At 37.7% G+C, this 14,591-nt stretch overlaps 1 protein-coding gene across 1 annotated transcript in view; it reads right to left on the bottom strand.

Annotated features, from left to right (window-relative positions):
* Window positions 1-14,591, bottom strand: part of OTOGL (otogelin like) — a 200,570-nt gene that overhangs the window by 50,640 nt on the left and 135,339 nt on the right. Inside the window, exons 31-36 of the mRNA XM_075856786.1 lie at window positions 12,393-12,419; window positions 11,995-12,162; window positions 9,384-9,662; window positions 8,515-8,632; window positions 7,932-8,011; window positions 5,384-7,602 (exon numbers count right to left, since the gene is read on the bottom strand). Coding sequence (XP_075712901.1) covers window positions 5,384-7,602; window positions 7,932-8,011; window positions 8,515-8,632; window positions 9,384-9,662; window positions 11,995-12,162; window positions 12,393-12,419 — 2,891 coding nt within the window. The remainder of the gene's footprint in view (window positions 1-5,383; window positions 7,603-7,931; window positions 8,012-8,514; window positions 8,633-9,383; window positions 9,663-11,994; window positions 12,163-12,392; window positions 12,420-14,591) is intronic.

Raw genomic sequence — 14,591 nt, 5'->3', positions numbered from 1 at the left:
CATGAATTTAAAATATGTCGGCTGCACTACCAGGAAATTCAAAGTAAGAATCCTGGATCACCTAGGATATATTAGAAATCCAGCTATTACCAACATTTCAAATGCGGCGAGACATTTTGTTACATGTCATAACAGATGTGTCAACTCATTCAAAACGTATGCGATAGAAAAAATTAAGGGCTCTATTAGAGGTGGTAATCTAAAACATATGTTGTTGGATAGAGAGGCCTTTTAGATTTATAAGTTGAAGACTAGATTCCCTCTGGGCCTCAATCTCAAAAGAGAGCACATGTTCCATTACTGAATGTGATCACTCCGTGAGAATATTCTTTACGATGTGATTGGCAGCATTCATGTCCCTCAGAGACTGTTTTCGAATATCTTATTTTGGCATCGTAACTTCCCAGGCATTGAAACAATGATATCGATACGAAATCAGACAATAAGTACATGTGTGAGTTTTATATTTTTCACTTTTGAGTTCTTGTTATAAGCAGACTTATGTTAAGTCAAAATTAGATTGAATTTATGACATTAATGACAATATTTAATGTCCTGCCAGTAGTTATAATTTTCATCAGAATAAGTACACCTTATTGTTTCTGTGTACGAGAATTTAATTCCCCATACACTAAGTCTGATACATGGTTTCAAAGTGAAAAAGATTAGCTGAGAATTAGGCATCAACGATATTAGTGTGTCTTCAAAATTCGAGATCTAAATTTATTCGCTAAATAGATCTATATCATTCCAGGTTTATACTGGATTATATCCAGGGAATGCGCCGTCATTTCTATCTTGGATCTTATATAAATTTGTACAACAAACATATTTTTCCAATGCAAAATAATAAATATATTACAAATATGGTGACTATACAGATACCAGTACTTATGTCAGTTTAAATATACTTCATTTAATGTTTTCATTTATTCCTTGTGTTTGCTTTGTAACATGTTTGATATATAATGTACTATGTTTGCATTTTCTTTATAGGGAAGACTCCTTATATATCTTCCCTTTTTGTCCTCTACCAGTTTAATCATTTTAACGTGTATATATTGCAGTGTGCATCATTCCGTGTGTTTTTATTCGATTATTATTGCCCATTATGGGTTATGATCGAGTCCTGGATATTTTCCCGACTTTTCAATTTTGTCTGATCATGTGCATATATTTTTTCTATTCTATTTTCTCATAATATTGAAAATTACTCTCTCCATTTATAATCGGTGTTACTTACCTGAGATCTGGAGATAAATCCACACTGCAAATGGTTATTTTCACATACTCACCTTTAGCAATCATCAGTGTTGTTTTCAGCACCACACCCCTTAGCCTCTCTGACCGGATTTAGGCCCACGGGACCCGCACTGCATTTGACTATGAAACATGACTAAGGACACGAGCTGTGTCTGAAACGTGTAGGCAACTGATTTCAACAACCACCTCGCTACTGCGTCTCTTCATTTTTATCCTTTTGTTTATAAATAAAATTGGGAATATTGATTCTTTTTTAACCCCTTCCCCCTGCTTGCATTCTGGGCCCTAATGGCCAAGCCATTTTCAAAATTTTTCCATTGCCACATTCGAAGAGCTATAACTTTTTTATTTTTGCGTCAACATAGCTGTATAAGGTCTTGTTTTTTGCGGGACGACTTGTAGTTTTTACAGTGTGGGTTAAATAATGTAATCGATTTATAGTCGGGGTCGTTACGGACGTGGCGATACCAAATATGTGCAACTTTTTTGCTTTATTGTGGTTTTTTTAAAATAGCAAAGCAGTTTGTAAGGGGCAAAAGTGGGTTTTTCATTTATTTTTGTTTCACATTTTTTTTTAATTAACTTTGTTCAACTTTTTTTTTACTTTTATACTAGTCCCACTAGGGGACTTCACTATGCGATCCTCCGATCGCTATTATAATACACTGCAATACTTTTGTATTGCAGTGTATTACTGCCTGTCCGTTTAAAACGGACAGGCATCTGCTAGGTCATGCCTCCGGCATGACCTAGCAGGCATTCACGTCAGGCAGACCTGGGGGCCTTTATTAGGCCCCCGGCTGCCATTGGAGACACAGACACTCAGTGATTTTATCGCCCGGTGTCAGTGGGATGAGAGGGAGCTCCCTCCCTCTCTCCAAAACCACTCAGATGCGTTGCACGCTATTGTGCACCGCATCTGAGGGGTTAAATGAGTGAGATCGATGCTAATATCGATCTCACCCGGCAGAGCAGGGACGCCCCCAGCCCTCAGCTGCCTCTGGCAGCTGAGAGCAGGGAGATTTGACAGCTCCCTGCTCTGTTTACTTTATTCTAATGCAGCACCGTGGAATGGCGGCGCTGTAGAATAAAGCCCATTAATGACCGCCGTGAAAAGGCTAATCGGCGGTCATTAAGGGGTTAAACCAACTTTCAACTCTGGCTGCACCGTCTTTGTTACATGTTATTTACCATGAGCCGTCACTGGTGAGCTGGAGGTTTCCTCCCTCCCCCCCCCATTTTCTTTAGACAGACAGACAGACAGACAGACAGACAGGATAGATATAGAGAGCCTATTATGATTTACACTCACATACTGGCCATACAATAGATATTGGCAAGGCAAATTAAACAATTATAATACACTATTACCATTTTGCAAAAAAAATATTAAACATGTATCAATGTTTAAATTGTAAATTTAAAGCTGCATGTACACATTGAAATAAACATGAATGCTCAACATGCGTTCATGTCTATGAGGTGATCGGTGGAGAAAACTTTCAGCCAAACAATTTAGTCAGCTTAACTTCATAGCTTTGGTAATTCTCCAAAGATACCCCATTATCTAGAAGGTTTCTATAAAATGGGTAAGTGGATATTAAAGGGGGTTTTCCCATCACAGACATTTATGACATATCCACAGGATATCCTCAAAACAGAAATAGTTTCCGTAACTAGTTTCATAGTAGTGAATGGCAGTTACGGAAGCAGCGTAGCATGCGAGCTACGCTGTTTCCGTAACTACCATTCAGTTCCTTGGAAGTTAGGGAAACAGCGTAGCTCAGCGAGCTACGCTGTTTCCGTAATTCATGGTCGGGAATCACACACGTCAGCCACACCCCATCGGTAGAACGGGGTTTAGGGGGCCGCGCTCTAGAGATAAGTGAGGGTCCCAGAGGTGGGACCCGCATCTATCTGACATATCCTGTAGATATGTCATAAATGTCTCTGATGGGAAAACTCCTTTAAAGGTAATATTTACCATATAGATTCGGAATTAATAGTATTTTACGAAAAAGCATATGCTCTCTAATTCATAGAACATATAGAATATATAACAAATATAAAAATATTTAGATTTTGTTTTCCAGAAATAGCTTGTATTTGTAAAATTATTTGACTTTTTTAACATGTAGGGTAACGGTTTAGGGCTCTATAGCTCTCTTACAAAGCTTTGAATGTCCTGTGTTACTGGAAGAGCCTGCACTGGAAAATGTAAAAATTCCAGCAGCCCATATATTAAGACTACGGCCCCATAGCAGAAGTAAAACCCCTCATGTAACTTCAATTTTCTCTCTACAGGGAGAAAAGTAATAGTTGGAATTCTTGAGATTGTCATACCGCTTTTTCCTCCTTAAGAAGGGTGCCCTGCAGTTTTACTTATGGGACCCTAGATTTAAAGAGGCTCTGTCACCAGATTATAAGTGCCCTATCTCCTACATAATCTGATTGGTGCTGTAATGTAGATAACAGCAGTGGTTTTTAATTTGAAAAACGATCATTTTTTAGCAAGTTATGAGCTAGTTTAGATTTATGCTAATGAGTTTCTCAATGGACAACTGGGCGTGTTTTTACTTTTTACCAACTGGGTGTTGTACAGAAGAGTGTATGACGCTGACTAATCAGTGACTAATCCGTGTCCTACACTTCTCATTGTTCCAGCCCAGCATGATCTACAGCACAGCGTGATTTTGCAGTGAAAGAAGTAAACACGCCCAGTTGCTAAAAACACAATAAACGCCCAGTTGGAAAGAAGAGAAAACACACCCAGTTGTCCATTAGAAAGGCTCATTTGCATAAATATAAAATTGCTCATAACTTAGCCAAAAATGATTGTTTTTCAAAAAAAACAAAAACGTTACTGTTATCTACATTGCAGCGCCGATCACATACAATAGGAGATAGGGATTTGATAATCTTGTGACAGAGCCTCTTTAAGTTGGCCACACTCATGAGATAGCTGTCTGCCAAATGCTGCTCCATTCTTCTTCTCTCTGAAAACTGCCTTTGTAGTACTGTTGGCCCACTCCATTGAACTCCGCGGATTTTGCCCACTGGGATTTATTGTGTTCATGCTAGCTTAATATTGATTCTATTTAACGCAAGGAAAAAAGGGAGCTCTGACCCTTCCTTTTAAAATTGATACAATCATTAACTTTACACATACAAGCCATAACAAAATTATTAAAAATTTTAGAAATACTTTGAAAGATTTTTATGAGATTAGAGAAACATGGGTGCTTTCCTCTAAAAACGACACCATTCTACAATGTGTCTGGTATTATGAATGGGGCTAAATTATAATACCAGAATCAACCCATGGATAATAGTGGTGACGTTTCTGTAAGAAAACAACCATGTTTTTATAATCTTATACAACCCCCTTTAAACTGTGGAAGGGCTTAACATATAAAGTAGAAACTGCAAGATCAATAAGTATTTTTAAAAACCTTTCTGATATCAACAATAGTAATTAGTAAAAAGGACATCTGGATATAACTTTATTCAAGGAATTTAGTCTTTCCTCACAAGCGAAACTGGCAACAATTGCCTGACAACTTTTATTTAGACACTTTACCAAATAGCTAGATCTTGGAGGTTAATCTTGATGGTTCTGTATCTTTTTTTAAAATCTATGTGCCTATCAAATCGAGGGCGTGTTATCTTTTAACCACTGTAGAGTATGTTGTCTACACTTTTGCAAGACAAGTATGGTCTTTATGATACAGTAAGGCTCTGTTCACACTGCCGTCAGAGGATCCATTCGCTATTCTTGCCCTCAAAACATCACACAACAATAAAATCATGGTGGACCCAATTATAAGGCAATGGGTTACATCAGGTTCCATTGGGTTCCACCGTATGATGGATCTGCCACAGCGTTGTGGCTTCCATTATGAACAGAAACTATGACACGTATGCACAATGGAGCCTAAGGATATAAAAAAAACTAAAAGAATGTCATTATTAAACTACTGTTTAATTATATTTTTAAGACTTTTATTAATCAACCTATTAAAACATTGAAAGCAAACATTGCAATGATAATCAGGAGAAGTCATGTATAAACATATACGATGATTAATTATGTATGATCAAGGTACAATATATCACTTACCATACATTCCGTAGAACTACTAGTATGTGCCATTGTTCCAAATGAAAAGTAATCTGATGATGCTGTAAGATTTGCCATAAACTCAGTTGCCGTTTCTGAGCTCATGGATTCGGTGGTAGATGCCACAACAGATGAATCAGAAAATGTATGTAAGGATATTGTGGTTCCTAACCTTGCTATTTCTGTGAAGTTAGATGTGGGCTTTAAAGGTGTAAGGGCAGAAATATCAGTCAATGTCTTATCAGTCAATGTCTTATTGGTAACTAAAGAAGTGTATATTGGTTGGGTAATGTCCGTGCTTTTTTTCACAGATTCTACAGATAGGGTTGATGGCTTTTCTGTTATAGTACTCAAACTGTGAGTGACATAGAATGTTTGGGCAGTTTTGTTAAAAGCAGTAACACTGAAAGTTGTCCCATTGATAGTCCCAAGTGAAGATAATGTGGAAGATGGTACTGTAGTTGCAGGCTTAGTTGTTTCTGTTTGTGTTTCCAGATGTTTAGAACTTGATATAGCAGCTGTATACTCTAAATAGCTAGTTGTTGAATCTGTGACTTTCCCATAAGTATGTGTTGAAGTTTCAAGGGTTACAGAAGGTAGCAAAGCGGTAAACAAACTCTCTGTGGACAATGAAGTGGAAGATTCTTTTGAATGTGTTGTAGTTACTTTCATAGATCCTTCTGATTTCATTAAAGGACTAATGGCTGAACTTGTATCAAATGTGTGTTTAGTCGAAATTGCATGTCCTGTTGATCTGCTTTCTATAATACTAATTGGTGATTCTCGTGTTGGGATGCTTGTACCCAAGTGTTCTTTAATAGAAGTTAAAGTCTTGACTGAGGGCTCTGTACTTTTGGGGAATTTTTTAGTACTCAGAGTTACAGGTGGAGTCTGGATAAGTGTTGCATTAGTAGAATGCAAAGTTGTGTGTTTTATGGAAGTTTTTGTAAAGTCTTTGGTTCTAGCTGTAATTGTTGACTTAGTTGACTCAGTGGACTCTAAGTAACTTAACGTAGCTCCGATGTCTGTCGTAGATGTGGTATTTTGTAGAGCTAGCGTAAGATCTGAAAGTGTGCTTGACATTTGTGCAGTTGTTAGACTTATTGTGGCTGGAGATGTGGACACACTGAGAGTACTTCCAGCGGCTGAAGTTACTAGAGATTTTTCAGATGTAAATACATTTGTTGACAGTGTTGAAAATGCATCTTTCAGTTTTGTTTGTATCACAGATTTTGTTGTTTTGTGTAGTTCCGGAATAGATGTTGAAGTAGGAATAGAAGTTGTGAGTATTCGAGTAAGTGCTGGAGACAGATGAATCGATGGTGATGTCAATGGGCTTATTTGACTTCCAGATACACTCATGTGTGTTGTATATGTGGGAACAACAGAAACTGTTTCATTTAATAAAGAAGTATGAAGCACAATGCTGGTTATTTGTTTTCCATAGGTTGTCTTAAAAGTTGTTTGGGGTGACTGACCACTTTGCAGCTCTTCAGAGGTAGTGGTACTAGATGTGGAAGGGACCTGCTTCACTGATGCAACTAAAGGAGTAGTCACCAAATGTGAGGTAAGAGGAATAGACGGCGTGCTTGTTTCCATTGGTGATGTTAAATTTAATAGCATTGGTAATCCTGATGCATCTGTGGCTAATGATAAAACGGTACTCTCTGACATGGATGAATATGGCAATACCGTAACTGCCCTTGTTGTCAACTGAAATAGACCTTGTGAAAACTGACCCAACATTCTTGTTGGTGTCTTAGTTGTGTCAACAACTTCTCTTGGAGATATTGTTTTCAAAGACGCAAAGGACGTTACTGTTTGAGGTGCTGTTATGTGTTTAATTGAAGATGTGAGAGTTCCAGAAGTTGTTGAAGAACCTTCCCTTGTTTCTGGACTAGTCCCTGTTGAGGTCTGCTGTGCATGGCCTGTTGAATAAGTACTTAGTGTTGTTTTGTTATAGTCGCTGGTAAGCAGTTCAAAAGGTGATTCAGACTTGTCTGATGTACTTGCATTTGAAGAACTTATGTGTGATTGGAGGGTTGTTTTTCTCTCAATATACGAATGTATTGTAGAAGGTGTTGGTATTTCAGAAAAGTCTGGTGGAGTTGAAGATGTCATTGTTGGATATTTTACTGTAGTGCTAGAGATAGTTGGAGCTGGGCTGGTTTTTGTTGGCTTTGTTGCAAAAGGTAAAACTGTTGATTTTACTGGGACACCTTAAAAAGGAAATAAAAACAATTTCAATAAAATGTATTGTACATGTGAATAGATGCAATAACAGTCAATGTCCTCAAACATTAAATTATATTACATTTATATGGCCAATAATGGAATTGTATTTCATTTTATTTAATTGCGCTGTTAATATAGTTCAAGATTCTGCTTATGGAAAAGCCAAACCGAATCATTACTCTGATGAAATCACATTTGTTGATCCATAAAACATGCACATTTGCAAGTCAAAACAGAACTTCTTTAAAATGATTAATAATAGTATTATTATAGCAAAGTTACATAATATAGTGCTAAAATCTGATATACTCACAGTCTTCTGGATAGACACATTTGACTGTAACTTCATCAAGAATCATGTGGTTTGGGCAGTATGGAATGCAACCTTCCACCCTGTAAAGATAATGGAAACACAATATTGTAAAAAGCGAACACAATGTTAAGGCCTCAAACACACGACCCTAAGGGTTTTTACTGTCTGAAATGCCTGGATGTAGCTGCTAACAGCTGCCTAACCAGGAGAGACAGGGGTCAGGGGACTCCTGTTCTTCACATAAGTGTGGGTCCCAGAGGTGAGACCAACACCTTTTACACATTTATGGCATATCTTGTGGATATGCCACATTGTTGGACATAACTCTTTAAAAAAAAAAAGAAGAAACTATAAAAGTAACCCTGTACCCAATATGTTTAAACAAATTTAAAATAAGACAAATAATATACTTTTTACTTTACTTGACTTTATATTTTCACTGACTTGCAGAATTATTGGGGGCAAAATGTTGGTTTAGTTTCGGAAGATCCAAAAAAAGATTGTTAAAAGAAAGAATGTCCATAGGAAGCAGGTAACTAGACATATCAGAAGCAATTCTAGGGTACTATGGAAGTTAACTTACGGTGGAAGGAAAGAACATAGGATTGCTTCTGGATCACTGCAGGTTTTAACGCAAGAGCTGGCACATGGTTCATATCTCCATTCACACATTCTTCTATACGGAACTGCAGCAACAATCTCTGGAATACATATTATTTCGTTTGTAAGAAATAATTACAGTATAATAGTGTTTCGGTAGCAGGATACTGTAATCGTCCATTTTTTCTAACCCAGACTGAGGTGACTACAGTTATTATTAGGGATACTTGCATTATGTGGCTTATTTGTCTTTGTATATATGTGGCAGTAGCTTGAGAATTACCTCTCCGGTTTGTTTTATTTTATAGCTTTTAGCTTATAATTATTCTATTTTTGCTGTAATGGACGACCATCTATTGGCTCATTTTCTGGTGAGCTTATGCTTATACACAGCAACCAATCTAAACAAGCAGAGCTGAGGCAACCAATTTGCAATCACTGTTTATAGCTGTATCCTAATGGAAGAGAGCTAGAAGGTACCCAAGCAGCCAATACTGAAGAAAATACAAAGCAGGTCAGCACTTGCTTGCCACTCAGCATCTTTAAATAAAATGATCAAATTATTTGTGCCTGCAACAGGCACTAGCGATACTGCGGGAAAAGTGAGGCATTACGAAGCTCCCATTGAAATCAATAGGATGACTGCGTAATTCACTGACAAGCAGGGTCATCCAGATTGAGATTTTGCAGTGGTTTTCTGCTCTGGCAAACAGAGGAGGGTCCTGAGCGGGGGCTCCCCCTTAGTACATGCATATGGCCTTGTAAAGAGTATACAATAGGCGTAATCTAAATGTTAGTGTTTTTCAAATGTTGTACTGTTGACCGGTATTAAATAGATTCTTTCTAGCTCACCTTCGATCTTGAAACCACTTGACAGTTTAAATGCCTCAGCATTGTCATACTTGGAAACTTTAACCTCCGTAGCAGTAAGAATAATAAAGAACCCTTTTTTGCTGTGTAATTCAAAGGCACTATAGCCTGGAATCCAAAGGCCCTGGTGGTGAAAAAATGTTGCCCTTCTTTGAAAAGTAGGACTTGCTTCCCACTGCTCGAGCCGTACACTGTCATTTTCTTGGACAGATAGGAAGTAATTTGGTCTTTCTGCTGACTCCAAAGATACAAGTGATAGCGCTGTGTTAAATGAAGAGTGGTGTAATTATTTAAAAAAATCTTAATTGAAAAAAATAATCATAAAGACATTATACTTGTCACTAGTGCTGATTTTTTAAATAATGTCACATTTCCTTTAACTCCATAGTCTCAAACATCATGTTATTTTGAACATACAAAATCGCGAAAATCATTTTCAACATGGGCTCTTCAAACTTCTTTCCAAAATGTCGGAAATTAGTGTTAGATCAATTTTATAGTATCGGGTGGTAGACTGAATTAGAGACCATAGGAATAAGTCCTGAATAGACATCGAGATTGAAATGGCCCCAAGACTCCGCTCAATACTCCTCAATAAAGATGTTTAATGCTCATCTAAAAAAGTCATTAGCCCACTATCCAGAGCAAGTGACTACTTGGAAATGGTTTCATGGCACTGGGCATGGCCTTGTTTCCCCTTGTCATCTTTTTCAGGTGAGAGACATAGTGGATAATACTCCTGACGATTGAAGATACAGTGTCCCCCTGAGAATAAGACAACTAAACCTGTTGCCCAACTTTTTGACAAGCAGCGTTGCCTACTTTGCTTGAAGGACTTTGTGCAGATTTTAGATATCTCTAGTGTTTAAATCCATATAATCTCCTATTAAGAACCAACTTGCTGAGTTGTCAGTAGATCTCTTCACCCCCAAATGCCTACTCATTGGTTTGAAGATCTCCTGACATGCACTCGTTACACAGATAAAAACATCTCACAAATATATTTAGCTCCACATCTCCTGTCTATATTGGACACTGGGAAACTGATCTACAAAAAAACCTTTTCACCAAGGGAGGTATCTAACGCTCTCTGCACCCCACACAAGATCTCTAGATGTGTGCAGAGTCAGAAAAATGGATATAAGATATTGACCACGTGGTATAAAATCTCAGACAAAATAGCCAAATTTGCTTCAGAGAAGTCTAAATTTATGCTGGAGATGTCTGAGAGATAAGGAAACATTCTTCCACCTTTTGTGGACTTGCAAGTAGCTAATTCCCTGGTGGATAGAAATTTTTAGTAGATGTAACACCATCTGCCTTACCAACTTACCTGTCTTGTCTCTCCTGAACTGAGCCTACTATCCCTGTTCCCAGATAAGATCCCAAAAATATCCATTCTCCTCTATAGACAGATGTTATTAGCTGCTAGGCTTATTATCCCCCCAACAATGCTTACCCCTGAACCCACTCCCCTGGAACAGTGGAGTGGTAGAGAAGACCAAATCTACAGGTTTGAAGAAATGTCTCACTGGGAGGCTCGTAGAAGAAGCACTTTCATCTCGATATGTCAACCCTGTAGGGTCATTTGAATTTTACCTAGGCTAGCCTCTCCTCAATCTTCTACTACCAGAAGATTTTTACCCAGCTCTCATATATTACAACTTTTAGCACCTCCATGTGATACTGGACTTACCCATTTAGGTACAACTAAAAGGTTTTCAGCATTCCCTTCACCTGTGTATAATTTCTGATATGTCTCAATTTCAATTGACCTTAACATGATTTTCTCTCTCTAGGAAAGTGCCACTGGTTCCTTTTTGTAACTTGTACTGTTCTGGTAATGGTAATATCTTGATTTCTGTACGATGATATTTTTCACCACTGTTTGTCAAGTTTTAATTTTGTTTGTTTTTTTAATTTAATGTGTATCCGTAGTTGTAGGATCCGTATTTGCGGACAGTAAAAACTATTAGGGTCATGAGCATGAGGCCTAAGAGATACAGTATACACAGACAAAATTAATCTTTTAGGTATTTTCTTATTTGAAAATGAAGATTCACCATAGTTTTTATATAATCAGCAAGTGGGCGACACAAATTTTATTAATCAGATGCTTATGATTACAGATTTATTTTATAGTTAAGAGGTCTACTGGTGGAGGCAATAAAGGAACTTTTCCTAGTGTAAACATCTTCGATTTAAACCGCAGGATTTAATCAGATGCTTAACATCAGAGGCGAAGAAGCTCAGTCTTTTTTTTCTTTATTTGTGAAAATATCATATACCTATTTCTTTATAGGTTTGTCGACCATTACATTGTTAAACAAACTGTCCTGGCATTCTGAAATATAAAATTTCTGCATTTTTTTTTTCCTGTACTAGATAATGCTTTATTGAAGTCATGTTTAAATATATATTTGTTCATGGATAAGTATTTATTAAATGGCTTCAATAAATCACGTGTTTCAGTGTTAATTGCTACTTGTGTGTTCACTTAACACCATATTCATTGAATAAAGGTAATTTTAACAAAATTGCCTGAATTTTTTTGTGACAATATTATTTAAATATTTAGATTTGGAGTACTCACATAGGTCTTTATCTCTGAAAAGTCCAGGTGTTATCATGAAGTTAAACAAAACATTTCCATGTGCACTCATTCTTGGCAATGGGAATATGTATTTGCTGGTAACATTCACACCTAATACAATTTCACTGTTGCCACAGCTAGAGAGGATAAAGGGCCCTTCACCCAGTCCTGTAGGAGAATAAAATAAAATAAAATATTTAAAACAAATAAGAAAATGCCTTGTCTGGATCCCATTTACATTCTAGTCCTAGTGAGTCAATTCTAACCCTAGTCTACCTAAAAAGTCAAAGACTAATATTTAGAGAGAATTGTGATATCACAATATGTGCAAGACTAAATATAAACTCTCTGAGCCTACTAAAGAAACCTGTGTTTATTGGATGAAAGTCATATCTTACCTTGATTATAATATTCACAATCATAAGCTGAAAAACACAAGAAGGGAATATACGTAATATCAAACAACACTGTAGACATCATAAAATACAGTTGTATGTACAGCATCTTCTTGGAGTCAAATGACAGTAACCTTATCTCTTGCAATAATTCTACTTTGTTACATTTATAATATTTTATGGTTTATATCAGAACCTTACAAATGCTGACACATTATTGTAATAATGACCGTAGTGTAATATTTATTTCCTAAATTATGCGTTAGGGTGGATTCACCCATGGCCCATATTTATGCCATGGATCTGGCCACAGCGGATCTGAGGGGGAAATTATTTAATTTTGTCCTGAAACTAGTAGGTATCGTATTGGTTGTAGATAGATATATCCCAATCTGATTGTAAGCTAAAGTAAGCTTCCATATGGACAGGTAGCCGAGGAGCGAGGTAATATTGTTATTAGTGTATTAACTTAAGACACACAAATGCTTTTATATTCTAGGCATTTTCTTGTAGTGTGATCTGTATTATGTGTAGGCTGAAAACATCCAGCAAAGTAACAGTCAGCATAGACATTTTACTGTTATTCATCAGACTGCATCTAGTATCTGCTTATCAAAATTCCAAAGAGCTCAAAATATGCTATTATGATCCGTTACTTATACACAGAGCTGTAGCTTGAAGCTTTTGGCCCTGATGCAAAATCTGTACCAGGGTCCCACATCTATGAAATGCCATTTACAAAACTGTTGTCCTCTTATATTCAGAAATGGTATTTGGTGCCCCTCAGGTACCATGGTCTTAGATGTGAGGGAAACCTATGCTCCCCATATAAGTACACCACACCTACACAAAGTAAACATGATTGATTCACCAAAAATATATGATGATATCAAGTCATGGTCGCCATTCAATTGATGTAAAGGGTTGTGAGTGAACCGATGGCCACAATATGATTTTGTTGACAGTGACCGTCCTCACTATATTAAGGTATTATGTTACTTTGCTGTATATACTGAGGTGATTTAAAGGGGTATTCCAGTCTCGGACATTTATGGCACAGCCATAGGATACATTCTGGTCCCACTTCTGGGTTCCCTAACCAAATTCTAGAATGGCACCCTGACTCCCCATCCTATATTCTGCCTCTGTTGCTGGGCACCGGCTATTACGTTAGAAGGTGGCCGGGTTTTCCTGTAACAGCTAAGTGTATTTTTCTATGCTGTTTCTGGAACTCCCATAGAAGTGAATGGGAGTTACAGAAACAGCATAGAACAGCAAGCAAAGCTATTTCCGTAAGTCCTGAGTTCCGTAAACTGCGGTGCTCTCTGTGCTACGCTGTTCCGTAACTTCAATTCACTTATGTGGGAGTTTCAGAAACAGCGTAGCAAAATGCTCTCGTCTGTTTCCAGAAAACCAGGCCACCTCGTAACTCAGTGGCCAGTGCCCAGCAAAAGAAGCAAAAGGTAGAATGGGATCAGGGGGCCCCATTCTTGAGATAGGTGCGGGTCCCAGAAATTAGACCCGCATCTTTTGGACATTTATGCCATATCCTGTGGATATGCCATAAATGTCCGACATGGAATACCCCTTGAATGATTGCTCTATTGTACTGCTGGAAGACAAGATAAGGAAGGACAGTAAAGGCCCTTTTGCACTGGGCAATTATCAGACAGACAAGCGTTCATAGATCATCTGCTGATCGTATCGTTTTAAAAAACTGAACTATTGTCCTTGTCGGCAGCACATCCACCTGTGTAAACAGGGAGACACGCTGCCGATATGATTATAATGTATGGGGACGAGCGATCGGAGTAACGACCGCTCGTCGTCATACATAGCTCCTGCGCTCGCTGCACCGGACAAAATCGGCCGGTGTAATAGGGGCTTAACAAAATACGCACAGATAAGACTCTGTTTGCTTCTCCCCCATCACTCCCTGGTCTCTGAGGGAGAGGGCTGCACTCAATTTATTCCTGGAGACTGTAATAATCTATGACATTTCTCTGTCAATTGACTCCCATTCATTTCAGCAGCCATAAAGCACACACACCTTGATATTCGACATACAGACAATACAGACAGGAAGTGTGAGTCCAATATGGCCACGCTAGAAACATTTTTAAAAGTAAAAAATAAATAGCTAAACCATTGAAAAAAAAAAAATTACAAACACACTGTTTTGCCAGTTTTCTGGTGTAAAAA

The sequence above is a fragment of the Rhinoderma darwinii genome, chromosome 3, assembly GCF_050947455.1.
Source record: "Rhinoderma darwinii isolate aRhiDar2 chromosome 3, aRhiDar2.hap1, whole genome shotgun sequence".
NCBI classification, from domain to species: Eukaryota; Metazoa; Chordata; class Amphibia; order Anura; family Rhinodermatidae; genus Rhinoderma; species Rhinoderma darwinii.
Note: the sequence above shows the minus strand (reverse complement) of the source record. Positions and strands in the feature narration are given on the sequence as shown.